Raw genomic sequence first — 15,327 nt, forward strand, 5'->3', positions numbered from 1 at the left:
GCCACTAGGGTCACCTGACCTGCCCGCGGATCACGTGATCCATCCCTTTGCGCCGCCATTTTGGAGCTCCGGATGAGGAGGGGGAAAGCGGGGGGGAAAAGAGGGAAAACAGCCAGGAGCGAGGTGGGCAAGGACGAGGGCGAGGGCACGGCTGGGCTCCTGGTCCGCCAGAGGAGGCTCGCGGAAGCAGCAGCCACCGCCCGACCGCAGGTACCGCGCCCCGGGGCCGCCCCTCCGCCCGCTGTTAGCGCCGCCGCGGGCCATGTGCGTCCACCCCTCAGGCCTCTGCTGGCGCCCGCTTCCTCTTCGGCCGGCCGACACCCGCCGGGGCTCCCCAGATGCCCGAGTTCCGTGCCCCCTTTCAGTCCTCTCTGCCGCCCACAGAAAGGCTTCTGGAGACGTTGGGGCCGCCCTGCAGTTGGGAAAGGGGGAACCTATCGCTCCACGCATACTGTCACCAGCCTGGTCGGTGGGCAGGCCTCCTTCCATTCCACCTCCGCTCTCGAGGCGTAGTTTCCTTTCTCTTAGGCGGTCCAGGATGGAGCTATCAACAGTGTCCTTGCCGCTTCTCTTCATTACTTTTCTCAACCCCCATCGCCCCAGCTCTTTAGCCACACCTTGGTTTAGGAAAAGCTAGTATGGAGAAGCAATCCCTGCCTTTTTCACCTACTACCATTCTCTTCGATGGAGTGATCCCCCAAAGGTCTCTGAGATACTTGGGGAAATCCCCTACCTTTTACGACCTCGGGACATCCGCAGTGAATGGTTTGTGCGGAAGGCCTGGATGATTAATTAGGTGGAGGCCACAATCCCAGCCTGTAAGCGATCTTTTTAGTTCCTGCATTGGGCTGTAGTTTGCTATCAGTCTATAACTGAATGTATCACCTCCTCGTGTTTGTACTTTCTTCAGGGCTCCGCTCTGACTCAGCTCGGCTGATTAAAAGAGAAAGCCTGAACTCTTCTTCATCTCACTAGCTCGTTTAAACTTAAGAGGGGGCCCAAAGACGCGTTTTCTGACCTGGTGGTGAACTATTTCTATTTACTTAACCATGATCAGTAACGTAGTTGCATTCTAGGAGAAACGGATGAAACTTCTTTGATCTTTTGGATTCATTCTAGCTAGTATAAGAAACGATAACAAAAAAAATAATAATGTAAGACCAGTGTAGGAAACAGTATTAGAAGATATTTAGGTCAAGCCACTATATCATATTTTCATACTGTCATTCTGCCCACTGTGCTCGTAGAAAACTGAATTTTTGCAGAATCACCCTTTAGGTTGTTTTTGATTAAGAGAGTGAGGTCAGTAAAAACATTAGTATTTTGAATCAGAAGAATTCTGAACTAAATCATTAAAAAATATATATTGGGAGAAGTTTCTTGAGATTTTTTCCCCCAAATTTATGGGAAATCCTCATTTCTAATTGTTGGATAAATTATGTAAATTTGTATCACATATTTGAGTTGCGTGGACATTCCCCTGAATTTCTTTTTGATGTGGAATATTAGAAAGATGTTCACTACCAAAAGAATAATTACTTTATTTCACCAAGAAAGAGAAATGTTTGATACTATATACTTTCATTCTTGGCCACAGCTGGATTTTGAAGATTGATCCAAGGGACTATTAATTTCAGGAATTGATTTGAAAGACACTGGCTCTGCCACTTAACAGCCATGTAACCTTGGGTAAGTCACTTAACTGCACTGAGTGTTTCCTTATTTGCAAAATTGTGTAATACCCACCCATCATGTCCCAAAGAGTTGTTAGGATCAAACAGGCTGACATGTTTAATACAATCTAACTTTAAGAGGCTGTTTCTTTTTTCAACGTCAATACTTTAAACATTTTTGTTCTCACTGAGAACTAATTGGGAAATTGATGTACTTGGAGAAAGCTTGGCTTTAGAACCAGGTAGGCCTAGATTCCAATTATTCATGCACCACTTTACATTTTTGAGCCTCAGATTGAAAATCTACAAAAAGAGGTTAGTATTGCCAGGAATTACATGACTGTTACTCAAAATCTACACAGACACTACAGGACTGTGAGCACCTTAAGGGCAACGACTCCCTCTTAACTCATTTTTGTAGTTTCCATCACTGTGCTTGGCACATTACAGGTGCTCAATAAATGTTAGTTAAATCTGAATATTGCTTGACTTTATTCAGACCTTATGTCTTAATCACAGCTGCGAAATTAGAGTATTCTTTCAAACTAGGTGCCAGCTAAGAAATATTAGGCTGTTAAAATACATGTGATATTTATACTCAGTTTTTTTCTTAGTGGCAACTAATAATTACCTAGAGGGAAGCAGATGTGGCTAAAGTGATAGAGCTTCTGCCTACCATATGAGAGGACCCAGGTTTGATCCCTGGGGCATCCTGGTGAAAAAGAAGAAAAAGCATGCCCACACAGCGAGCCAGGGCCCGGGCAAGTGCCTGCATGGTGAACCAGTGCTCACTCAAGTGAGTCATGCAGCAAGATAACACATCAGAAGAGAGACAAGGGGAGAGTCAAGGTGAAGGTAGCAGAAACCAGGAACTGAGGTGGTGCAATTGACAGGGAATCTCTTTCCACATTAGGGGGCTCCAGAATCAAATCCCTGTGAATCCTAGAGGAGAGAAAATGAGAAGACAACACAGATAGCAAAAACAAAAGGACAAGAGGAGGGGAAGGGGGGGACATAAATAAATCTTTAAAAAATAATAATTACATAGAGCTAAGTAGTTTTAATTCACATAAATTAGAGCTGGCATTAAAATGGTTAATCTTTTAAATAATGTATGAGCAGTTTTCCAGGTAAATTTTTATAGACAGTTTATAATTTAGGGACCTCAAAGTTCATACAGATCAATGCATTCCCTTTACAGAGCTGGTGACTTGCCTAAGGCCACACACCTAACTGAGGGCACTCTAGGGGAGGAAGTGTGAGCTAATTCTCCCCTGCCTTCTTGTGGCTGAGGCAAAAAAAAAAAAAAAAATGTTTTGTATTTTAGAATTACAGTCATCTGGAAGAACGAGGGCTTGGCTATTATATAGCACAAATTTTTTTCTAGTTGAAAAAGAACAAATGCTTTCTCTGAAAGAGACAGTTCTTTTTATCATATTGAACTGTCTTCGTATAGAGACAGAAAATTACAGCCTTTTCTGCAGTCCCACATGGCCCTGCATGAATTGTTCAACTTGATTTCAGTGATGATAAAAATACTACTGTAACTGAAAGGAATTAATTAGGTGCACAAATAAACCAAGTAGCAAATTATAAGGAAGTAAAGACAACTAAAAAAATTTGGCTCTTAATTTTTCTTGAGAAAGACGTTAATTATAAGTTTTTGCCTGTGCAATACTTTTGTTGAGGAAAGATTTGAGAGACTCTGGAAAAGGTAGAATTCTTCTGGTTTGGAATATAATTTTTATTTATTTATAACAAATTGATGTGTTTGGACTAAATGCTGGTTTATATCCAAGGATTCCAAACAAAATTCCCTGTTTTACTGATGCTTTCCTAGTCTTCTATCTTCATAATAAGCCTTCCTATTCAGCCATATTGATCTTTTTCACTAAACCTCCAATAGTATGCTTATTCTGTCTTCTAAAAACATATTAATGTTATGGCTGCTTTCCTTGTCAGTCTTACCCATTGTATTAACGGTGTTCCAAGAAAGCAAATGGCACACTCAAATTAGGAGAATTCAAGAAGTGTGTATTTACAGAGATATTAATTATAAAGGTGTGGCTGCTATGGAGGGGCACTACAGGGGTTAATGCAGTTAGCCAGAGCTAGCAGCATCAGGAGGAGGGAGAAGTACCAGAACCAGAAGAGGCATGTAGAGCAGTGTGGGCAGAGAGGAGAAGTGGCCTTCTGTCAATGGACACATCCAGTCCAAGGTGACCTAGAGAAGCAGAATGAACATCCTGATCTCTGAGGTCTCCCTCTGATTCCTTGCCTTGACTCAAAATTCAAGGAGAAGCCAAAGGGCATGGGAGCCTGGTGACGTAATCCCTCAGAAAGAACGGCATTGCTTGTGACTATTTCACCTTGGGACCTATTGCATTGTTTAAAAGCTGTTACGTAAATCTCTTTGTTTAAATATATTTGTCTTATCCACTAAACCAAGTTTTAAACTCTGAGTACTGTGAATTTTTAAATTTCTTATTCTTTCTAACATTTAGCATGGTACCTTGCACCTAATTTTTTTGTAACTTTTTATTAAGAAAGTTTTTAAATATTTACACAAGTAGAAAGAATAGTATAATGCATTCCTAAGTACTCATCCCTCAACTTCAGTTATAAAATTTGTCATTCTTACTTGATGTATCCCCACTCCTTTTACCCTCCACCGTGGTAATTTTTTAAAGGTTGTGTTTACATTGATCTCTTATAGGCCCTTAATAGTACAAAGATAATCATAATCCGTGATGTAATCATTGAGTTACTTTAACTCTTTTATTATTCATATAAATTGTACTTCACTTGACTTGTAATCCTTTCTGCATATGTTTGCATTAGTGGCCTAGGTGGAATTTTGAGAAAAATTTGAAGAGTTGGCCTGAAGGTAACTTTCCCAGTTGTGTATACTTTTTTTATGTACTGTTTTTCTAACTTTTTTTTTTAAACAGAGACTTTTGTTTTAATGAGATTTAACTTATACATTGATTTTGCATGTGGGCCCAAACTGGTTTTTCAGGTGTTTCTTGATGTACTTTTGCTGTCATATTTGTTTTATAACTGCCATTTCTGTACTTATCCCCAAATGTATGCAGTCTCTAAAACGAGATACTTACATAAATGTTCAGGGAAAATTGGAGCATCTGCTGCAAATTTCCATTAGCTCTTAATGCCTGAACAGACACTGCTTTAAAATTCTGAATGTTTTGTCAGATTCTTTTGTATTAGTCTCTTTTTTTGAGATAAGATGAACTCTTCCTCCTCCTCTTCATTTCACTTTCTTTTGAAGGTATACACTGAAATATCCGCAGGGAGCAATTTGCCTTGCTCTGCCTCCCTCCTATTATGTCATTAAGTAGGAGAGCGATAATGTGAGTCACCTTTGTAACCCTGTGGGTGTGCCAAGTATGTTGAGCAAACATTTGCTTGTTAACCTCCAGATGATGATCATCCTACATTATTGTCACATTTCATGGGGAAGGAGACCGTAGATTATTACCATAGAGTGCCATATCTTGTGCAAGGAATAGAATGTTTGGGGACCCTTTCTGTTATATGTGTTATTTAATTAATTTGCAATCAACAATTGAACTTAAAGAAATAAAGTACAAGCCTTAAGTGAATGGCCCTAAAGGAAAATCAGTAGTCTCATAAAGGGCCACAGCTTCCCTTGACCTAAATATGTGGAATTCTAAGGCATTAGAGCACAGGTTCTTAACAAGGGATCCATGAGCTTGAATTGAAATTCAAAAAAACTTCCTTCTTGTGGGGACATGTTGGTGATATATTCATTAAATAATGCACGGTATAGTATGGACTTCGTAAGGAATCGTGGTTTTCACCTGACTGGCAAAGGGGTCCATAGAACAAAAAAGGTTAAGAACCCCTGCAAGAGAGTAACTTACAAAGTCACAAAATGGTTTTCCTAAAGTAAAAGTTGTTCCTTTACTTACCTTGTCTTTAGTGACTTGAGGTGAAGCATAGGAATCCAAAAATACTTTTGTTCTTTCTACCTGAGAAAAATGGGAAGGAGCCAGGCTTTGAGAGAGAGTGTCCTCAGTTCATTTAGGGAAGAGAGTGACTGAAGAACAGGGACCTTGGGAGCTTGAATAGCTGTCCATTACTATGGTGGCTTGGAATACATGTCCACAAAGAAAGGCAGTTAGAGACAGGTGGTGGAAAATTGAAAAACTGATTCCTCTAACCCATCAGGCAGAGTATTAAAAGGGCAAGAAGTAGTATTAAAGAAGAAGAATGTAAAATGTTTGCATTCCTAGATATAGGAAGCTGGTATACCCTGGAGGGAGTAAAAAATAAGAGGGAAGACCAAAAATGGTGCCAAGAGTTGACATGGACCTGTCAGGCCAGTTTAGGTATTATTCTGGTATGGTCTGAAGGGACCTTATATGTTGATTTGGCCATGTGGGGGAAGAAGAGCCATGATTTACTGCCTGAAATAAGAATTCAGAGACTGTAACTGAAAATTAAGAATAGTATGGGTCTTTGGTCTACAGCTAGTGCCACTAAAACTTGCTGGCATTTATTGAATGTTGTGAGTAAGATTCCAGAATGCACCTAAAATGTAGAAAAACACAATTTGTTGTTGGAAAAAAGCCTAAACTTAAAAATGTGATCCAAGTGAACAAATTAATCTTACTTTATGCCAAAGAAAGTCTTTGAAATTAAAGTACTGCCAGGAAATATAAAGAGTATTCAAGACTTAGACTGAAAGATGTCTGAGTATTGCATGCTTAGTGAATTCTGGGTCACAATGCATATGAGAACCTACAGATAACCACTTTTAAGGACTCTCTTCATAGCTGGACCTGAAACATGACTGGAATATCATTTTTCCCTTCTTTAATGCCCCTCTCATCTTCAGAAAAAGTAAAAAACATGGATGTGGATATGAGTAATAGCTGACCACTAATATGACCTCGAGGGAAAAAACCACAGCATAATTTGTGGTTTTTCTTCAGGAAGATATATCAAGGGAAGTACTAATAAAAAAAAAAAAAGGGAACTAGATCATTGCTTTTATTTAGATTGGTTTTTATAGTACTTCTCAAAATCCATTGTGTGCTTTACAATACGATATATGACTATTTTCACAATCCCAAAGATTTGGAGGGAAAAAGCAGGAATGTGTAGTTTCAATAAAACCAAGTTATAATTGGTGTCAGTAGTTTTCCAAGAATTGTGTCAATCATGTATTGGCTTTGCAGAGTGATGTTTCACAGTACTTTGAGAATGGGCCATATACCCTGAGAAAGACCTTGTTCCTCAGTCAAGAACTTGGAACTATTTTTTGGAATGGTGAAAAAGGGAAGGAGTATTGATAAGGTCTGGCTGGATGAGGGATGATCATAGAAAATGAAGACAAGGCAAAAAGAGATGCAGATTGTTACAGTTGTTACCAAAGAAATAAGGATGGAAAGCTCTCCATCTCAGTTTTGATAGAAAATAATATTTTAAAGAAAAATACCAATCAAGTCTTAAGTTGGAGATTGCCAGGTACACTGATATGGAGCCCCAGCTTTGAAGGTACTTAGACTAGCTTAGATACTAAGAATGGCTTAGATTTCCTGAAGTACATACCTGTGATTATCCTGTAACCAGGTATTTCTTTCTATTGTATATTTCCCTTTTATAGGTATGGAAGAAAGCAGCAGTGTTGCCATGTTGGTGTCAGATATTGGGGAACAAGAAGCTATACTGACTGCTGAAACTGTCATCAGTCCATCTTTGGAACTTGATGAACAAAGAAGAACTAAACCAGATCCATTAATCCACGTTATACAGAAGTTAAGCAAGATAGTGGAACATGAAAAGTCACAAAAATGTCTTTTAATTGGGAAAAAACGCTCACGAGCAAGTGCCACAGCACGCTCTCTTGAAACCCAAGAACTTTGTGAGATTCCAGCTAAAGTGACCCAGTCACCTGCTGCTGATATTAGAAGGGCTGAGATGTCGCAAACAAATTTTATCCCTGGCTCACTTTCCCAGAATGAAGGGAAGGCTATGTCTTATCAGTGTAGCCTTTGTAAGTTTCTATCATCATCTTTCTCTGTGTTAAAAGATCATATCAAGCAGCATGGTCAACAGAATGAAGTGATATTAATGTGCTCAGAGTGCCATATTACATCTAAAAGCCAAGAGGAACTTGAAGCTCACGTGGTAAATGATCACGAAAATGATGCTAACACTTACATCCCATACAAAACCCAACAACGCACAAATCCCTCCAACTCCTTGCGTCAGAGAACCATAGGAAGAAATAATGAAACCATTCCTGACATTCCAGTAAATGTGGACAGTCCACAAACTCATTCTGTCCAAACTGCATCCATGGGAGAAATGGGTAAGAGGAAATGGTATGCATATGAGCAGTATGGCATGTATCGATGCTTGTTTTGTAGTTATACTTGTGGCCAGCAGAGAATGTTGAAAACACATGCTTGGAAACATGCTGGTGAGGTTGATTGTTCCTATCCAATCTTTGAAAATGAAAATGAGCCCCTAGGCTTGCTGGATTCTTCCATGACTGCTGTACCTCGTGGTGTTGATGCCGTAGTCATTGCTATTGGAGACAACGAACTGAGTATCCACAATGGGCCATCAGTTCAAGTGCAAATTTGCAGCTCAGAGCCATTATCATCTCCTTTAGAACAGAGTGCTGAAGGGAGAGTGCACCTAAGTCAGTCAGTTACCCTTGACCCTAATGAGGAAGAAATGCTAGAAGTGATTTCTGATGCAGAGGAGAATCTGATTGCTGACAGCCTACTTTCATCAGCACAGAAAATCATTAGCAGTAGCCCAAATAAAAAAGGTCATGTTAATGTGATAGTGGAGCGTTTGCCAAGTGCTGAAGAAACTCTTTCACAGAAACGTTTCCTCATGAATGCTGAAATTGAGGGGGGTAAAAACCTGAGCCCTACAGAGACCAAGATTGGATGTGAAAGAATAGATGAAGTTTATCATGCTGATAAGTGTACTGTTGATATTGGGGGGTTAATCATAGGTTGGAGCAATGCAGAGAAGACAGACAGTGAGTTAATAAACAAAGGACTGGCTGCTGATGAGAATGCCCCACCAGGTCGAAGAAGGACAAACTCAGAGTCTCTTAGACTACATTCATTAGCTGCAGAAGCCCTGGTCACGATGCCTATAAGAGCTGCAGAACTAACACGAGCCAACCTTGGGCACTATGGGGAGATAAACCTTTTAGATCCAGATACTGGACAAAGACAAGTAGATAGTACGTTGGCAGCATATTCTAAAATAATGTCACCACTTAAAAACTCTTCAGAGGGATTGACTCATTTTAACCAAAGCAACCCTACCTTGGTAGAGCTTCCAGAAGAAAGGCAGGAATTGTCAGATGGGCAAGTTAAGACAGGCATCAGCATGTCCTTGCTAACAGTAATTGAAAAATTGAGGGAAAGGACAGACCAAAATGCTTCAGATGATGACATTTTGAAAGAGTTGCAGGACAACGCCCAGTGCCAACCTAGTAGCGATGCAAGTTTGTCTGGAAGCAACGTGGTGGAGTATATCCCTAATACCGATCGACCCTACCGCTGCCGCCTGTGCCACTACACAAGTGGTAACAAGGGCTACATTAAGCAGCACTTGAGAGTCCATCGACAGAGACAGCCGTACCAGTGTCCCATCTGCGAGCATATTGCCGACAACAGCAAAGATTTGGAGAGCCATATGATCAACCACTGTAAAACAAGAATATACCAGTGCAAGCAGTGTGAAGAATCTTTCCATTATAAGGTAAGGATTGGTTCAGGAAATCCTTCAGAGAATCTGAGAATTGTAGAGCAAGGAGGGAACTTTGTAGATCTACTCCAGCCACCTCATCTCATAGATAAGGAGGCAAAAAAAGTTTGCCAGTTTGCCCAGGGGTTCTCAGCTAATTAGTATTAGAGCTGGGATTAAAATCTAGGTCTTCAGAATCTCCAGCGCAGGGTTCTTTCCACTGCATGCTGTGCACATAGAGCCTCTGTGATGATTGCTTTAGTGTGTATGCCTTTTTAAAGAAATGTGTTGATTTTAAATTACACCAGGTACAGTGGATGACACCATTTGATTTTAATTTAATCCTGAATTATTAGGGCAAAAATAATGTTATTCTGCATTTTAGGTGGCCCCAAAAATGCAAGTCATTCACTTTATCTGCTCTACAGCCACCAAACAGTACCATTGCAGAAGGAAAAATGGGATGTATTGGACTTATTGAAAGACACTAGAAATAGAACCACAGTTGTTATGTTTTATGGGCAGTGTAAGGGACTTTGTCAAAAGTTCTTTTGACAATGTGATTTCACTTTATATGCCGACCTTGGAACAGCTGAGATGAAATGCTATTTTTTTGTAGAGGAACTTTTCTTCTTCAATGTGCCAGTTGACTCTGAAAAAATGTTAGCTGAGATGTAGGTTTTTTTCTCAGATTACCCAGAGCTGAGATCTAGCAGGTAATGAGAAGGTAACTTTGAAAAAAGCCTTTGAGTCTGAGATTCACTGCTACTTGGGCTGCCCTCATGAAACTTCACATAGCCTCATCCAAATGAGCTGCAAAAGCAAATTCTAAAAGTTTCTGGGAGTTTCTTTTGCTGCTATGCTCTTGATTTGTGGGGCAGAGGTAGAAGAGGGGAATGTCCAAATAGGTCTGTGTTACACATGTAGCTGACATTTAGCAGGAGTCCTTTGGTTACTGATTTGTTTTGTTTTTGTGAAAGGTGTTGAGAGATTCAGAACACTCTGGGCTCTTTCCTTTTCTGGGACTGCCAGTGGTTCAGTAAGCATTTGTGTGCCAAGCACAGATGCCTCCTAAGACAACAGTGGCTTCCCTTTGGAGAATGAAAAGAGGAGCTATCTTTCTAAGGAGATTGTGATCTCCCTCGTATATTTCTTTGAATTAACTGTCAAATGGGTCAAATAATCTTTTAGCACATTTAATCTTGACTTATTGGTGATATGTTTTAGGTCATAGACCCTGAAAGCAATTAATTCCTTCTCCAACTTCCCAGTGACAGGGTATGTGTATTTGTTGAAAATTACATATAATTTATCTCAATTTTTCAGAGTCAACTAAGGAATCATGAGAGAGAGCAACACAGTCTTTCAGATACCTTGTCAGTAGCAACTTCTAATGAGCCAAGACTTTCCAGTGATACATCTGACGGAAAATGTGTTCAAGAAGGTATCTGCATTTTTTTATGCAGGCTGTACTGACTAACATATGAAGTAAAAAATGCCCTTAGTTGTCTTGTGGGTTATTTTCAGGACTAACACTGCATATATTCTCCTCTATTTTTAGAGTATGAATATGAGTGGAATTTATCTCTGATACTGAGGATATTCAAAGTAGTAGTTGAAGTAAATATTACAAGGTCTTAGGTGAGAAATATTAGGTTCATAAGTATTCTGCTTCAACTAGGCAGATAGATATTACAGTTGAAATTTATGCAGTCCCTTAAGAGCCAACATACAGCATAGACTTTTAGAAAGTGACATACCAGCAAGCCAGAGAAGCTGCAGCATAGAAAGAATGCTTTCTCACCTCTCCCAATACCAGTTGACCCATAGAGAACAGTGCTTTTGCAGATGGTAGGCCCTCACTTCATTCTTCAGTGGAGGCTTCCTGCTGTGATCTTATTCTTACCCAAGTATGACTGCCAGATTTCCCTGCATTATTTAAAAAAAACAAATAAGCAAAACCACAGGAGTATTTTATGTACCAGTTAGGTACCAGTCAGCCAAGTATCTGGTAATAGGAATATTAGAATCAAAGATTTAATTAGAGTTCCGTGAAAAGGTGGATGCCACATCCGGAGAATTAGGGATAAAACGTAATAGCTGTGCTTCCTTGCATCAGCTCACTTAAATTGATATACTTTTAATGTCTCGAGTGCAGTACATAGTGTTTATGGGAAATAAAACATATTGGGGTGACTTTTCTTTTTAGATTTCCTAAGAATTAAAGTTAGAAAATGACTGCAGAGTAAAATGTTTTACCATAATGTTTCATTAAATTATACCCCAGAAAGCATAACTGATTCTGCAGTGTTTGTGAAAGAACTGATTTTGACACCACTGTAGCACCAAAATTCTCTTGTCAAACAGATGTCATCCCTGTAAAACTATCCAAAACAAAAGGAGTTTATGACATAGCATCTGTTTCTGCGATAGATGGCTGAACTAAAAGAGTTTTGTTTCCTTTCTACAAAATAGTCCTGAACGTCTCCTTTTATTTTAATTCATTATGTTTCCATATCCTCTTTAAGGGGGACATTAAAACATTTGATGTAATTGGACCATAAATCCCTAATGAAGGAATAAAGTGAGTACTACACAGTGGCACCCCTGCAGTTAATACTAGTGTTGGAATGTGTCTTTTCTAGCACCGTCTTAGAAAGCAGTAATTTTAAATTGCTCTAATAAGCTAACAAATGGGCTAACTCTTAATTGTAACTCACAATTTTAATAAAAAGATTAAAATGCCAGCTCAAAATATAGGAATAAGTAGTTGAAACTTCGCAGCATTAATGTCTGCCCACCGTATTCCATTTTGTGGCATCTTTTCTTTATGGAACATACTATTTTTGCTTAGGGTTAAATGTGTAGATTTTAAATTGCTTGTCACACTTTCTCTTTTTTTTTTTAAAACTCTATCTTCATACCTCCATCTGCTTTTTTCTGTCATAGTAGTATAACAGTCAAGCGACTGATATCTTCCTGCATACTTATACCTGGACTGGTACTTTATTGGTTCAATTTTAGATATTTTGAAATCTGATTGTCAGGCCATTGAACAAGTATTTAACTCACAAGAAGGTACAGATAACTCATGTTTTATTAAAACTTCCTTAACCATTTAATAAACTTAGTAAACAAAAGGGGAGACATGTGCCTGTGTGGTACCCAGTGTCTGCCCGCATGATAGCACAGATAACTTAGGGCATCTCTTTGACCTGGAAGTCCCATGCAACTGTGCTTCAGGCATTGGTTCATCCAAAAGGTATGGAGTGTCTGTCTTGTACAGGGTGCTGTGTTGGAGTGGGAGTGCAGTGAGGTGTCCTTGGGGAACCCAGCCTAGTGGAGAGAACAGGACTGTATCGACAGGTGCATCAGCAAACACACAGGTGCTCTAGTAGAGCTGCGGGCAAAGCATTACCATATAGTGTGTCTTCATGGCATTGAATCAAATTGTTCTTTATTGAAAACCTGCAATTTGCTGAGCCCTGAGGGTTCAACATAAGCAAAAAGTTCAGACCCCTGTCCTTGGAATCTGTATCTTAGTGATAAGGGCAGAGACTTCTTACACACATGTGAGTCATGTACACCCAGTGGTGAAGGAAGAACACAAGGTGTTCCTAGACTTCTTAAACTCTGTGGTGAGGTTGTAGTTCCATTTTATAAATGAGAAAACCAAGACCTCACAAGGTCAAATAATTTTCCTGTGATCACCTTGGTAGTAAGTGGTAGAGAGCGGACTAAACCCAAGACTTTGAACTTTCGAGCCAGTGTTCTTTCCATTGGAAACAGTTGCTTGAAGTAGCACTGGCTCTCATTCTGTGCTATATTAAGTTTTTCCATCTGTCATTTTTATTAGTTGTCATTGATCTGTAATATTTCTCACACAAACCATTATCCAATATTTCACACATTGGTTTTTCAGGGTGTTGTGTTTGTTTTTTTTTTTAACTGTATTTGGAACAATGCCACTTAAAATCAAGTCCAAGTTTTTAACCTACCAATTAAGAGCAATACTTAGATTATAATTATGATTAGTGTATATATTCATGTTACAGGTTTATACCAGGAAATTAGGACATTTTGGTCTGCCTGGCAGTAGTTATTAACAAAAGAAAATTTAAATTTTAGAAAGCTTAAATTTAACTTGAGTAGTCTCTTTGTTTCATTGAAATTTCAGTGTGGGTTTTCTTTGGTACTAGTTTTCTCTCTAAGCTTTCTTCTTGCTCTGGCTTATTCTTGAGCTTCCATGCTGGCCTTGTTTCTGAATCTCAAGCAGTTAGGGTGTGACTAGCCTGTGGATTTTGTGCTGACAGGAGAGTAAATAAAGCATTGAATATCTTAAGGAAACAATTTCATATCATCAAGTCTTTCAACTTGTGTTTCACAAACTTACCCTTACTTGAATTATCCAGCCCTGTGTCATCGAGTGAGGTTAGTAACGTGTCCTGCTTCCATCAGATCCATGCTTCCTGGATTTCAGAGAGCTACAGATTCACAGTAGGCATAACCTTTGTCCTTGTAACCTATCAGTTTATTAAATACAAGTCTACCACATTATATAGCACTTAAGAATTTGCAGTTGCTTTTCCTTCCATTGTTGCATTCATAATTGACATTTAATTATAAACAAAGGAAACCCACAGGGTGAAAAAGCTTTCAGCTTTTTATATACTGAGTTCATTATATATGCTTTGTAGCCACACTTTATAATATTGGGTAAAGTATTAAATATACAGCTTATTGGCAAATTGATGTTCCCTTAAGATAGTATATCCAGTATTGATTAGACCATAAATCAACAGTGTATCTCTGGTTAATTTAGCTGCTACATGGTCAGCAAGGGAGCTGGAACCAAGTTCATTATGTTTTAGAATTTTGTACAAGGTTATGCAGAAACCATCCCAAGCTGCCTATGCTTATAAATCAGATAATGTTCTCTTTATATCTGTTGATAATCCAGATGCAGGAGAATCTGTAAACCTACCTTCAAACTTTTTAACTTTAAGCACTGAAAAAGCCTGAATTATACTATTAATATATGTGTGGTATGAGTATTCATTTACAGTGCTGTCATTTGAATCTTATCAAGTGTGCCACTAAAACTCTGAAATGCCTTGTCTAGGGAATAAGTCTTCAGTCCAGAAACGGTATAGATGTGATGTGTGTGACTATACAAGCACAACATATGTTGGTGTCAGAAACCACAGACGAATCCATAATTCTGATAAGCCATACAGGTAAGTGTGATGATTCTAGCGTTTCAGTGCTTGTGTTAAAATATTTATCTATTGTAGAGAGAAAAAGTAGAAATAATTTAAAATTCATAGCACTTGTTTAAATACAGGTTAAGAGCTAAGAAACTTCCACTTAATGGGTCTCATGAATGTTGTTTAGTTTAAGGAACATGAACTTTAAGTTTGAATCTTAAAACAGTAGGCATTTTGTCTAGTTGTAATTTAAGAAGCTATCTATACCTGTGAGTTTTATGTCTTCAACTTCATTTGAATATAAATTATCATAGCAATTTTCAATGTTGAGATAACATTTCAGCAATTTGACCACTAGGTACTCAATATTCCAGCAAAAGATCTTTAAAACTTAAAAGCAAAAAAATTCCCTGTAACAGATTAAGTTTTTAAAAATTATGCTAACATGTAGAATAAGGTGTTTTAGTTGAATTTTAGTACTTAATTTTTCACAAAAGCCACTTCTGGTATGTAATTTTTAAAAGTGCAGGCATTCTCAGTTGATCAAGACAGATCGCTAAACAGAAATCATTTCGTAAACAGACTCTGCCTCTTGAAAGTAAATTATTTGTTAATTACATATAACAAAAGTGCACATATTTTTGCAAAGAGTTTGTCCAGCTGTAATCGAGTAGTTTGTT

At 38.7% G+C, this 15,327-nt stretch overlaps 1 protein-coding gene across 3 annotated transcripts in view; it reads left to right on the forward strand.

Moving 5' to 3' along the window:
* Positions 1-21: 21 nt before the first annotated feature.
* ZNF507 (zinc finger protein 507) overlaps positions 22-15,327 on the forward strand; it is a 30,333-nt gene continuing 15,027 nt past the window's right edge. The window contains exons 1-6 of one of the 3 annotated variants that reach the window (XM_012518244.4): positions 26-210; positions 1,598-1,689; positions 4,515-4,560; positions 7,327-9,455; positions 10,767-10,884; positions 14,563-14,677. In XM_012518244.4, coding sequence (XP_012373698.1) covers positions 7,329-9,455; positions 10,767-10,884; positions 14,563-14,677 — 2,360 coding nt within the window. In that variant the 5' untranslated portion in view covers positions 26-210; positions 1,598-1,689; positions 4,515-4,560; positions 7,327-7,328. Of the gene's footprint in view, positions 211-1,597; positions 1,690-4,514; positions 4,561-7,326; positions 9,456-10,766; positions 10,885-14,562; positions 14,678-15,327 lie in introns of all 3 variants that reach the window. The other 2 variants (XM_004475099.5, XM_004475100.5) reach the window with 2 other exon arrangements.

The sequence above is a fragment of the Dasypus novemcinctus genome, chromosome 18 (genome assembly GCF_030445035.2).
Source record: "Dasypus novemcinctus isolate mDasNov1 chromosome 18, mDasNov1.1.hap2, whole genome shotgun sequence".
Taxonomy (NCBI): domain Eukaryota; kingdom Metazoa; phylum Chordata; class Mammalia; order Cingulata; family Dasypodidae; genus Dasypus; species Dasypus novemcinctus.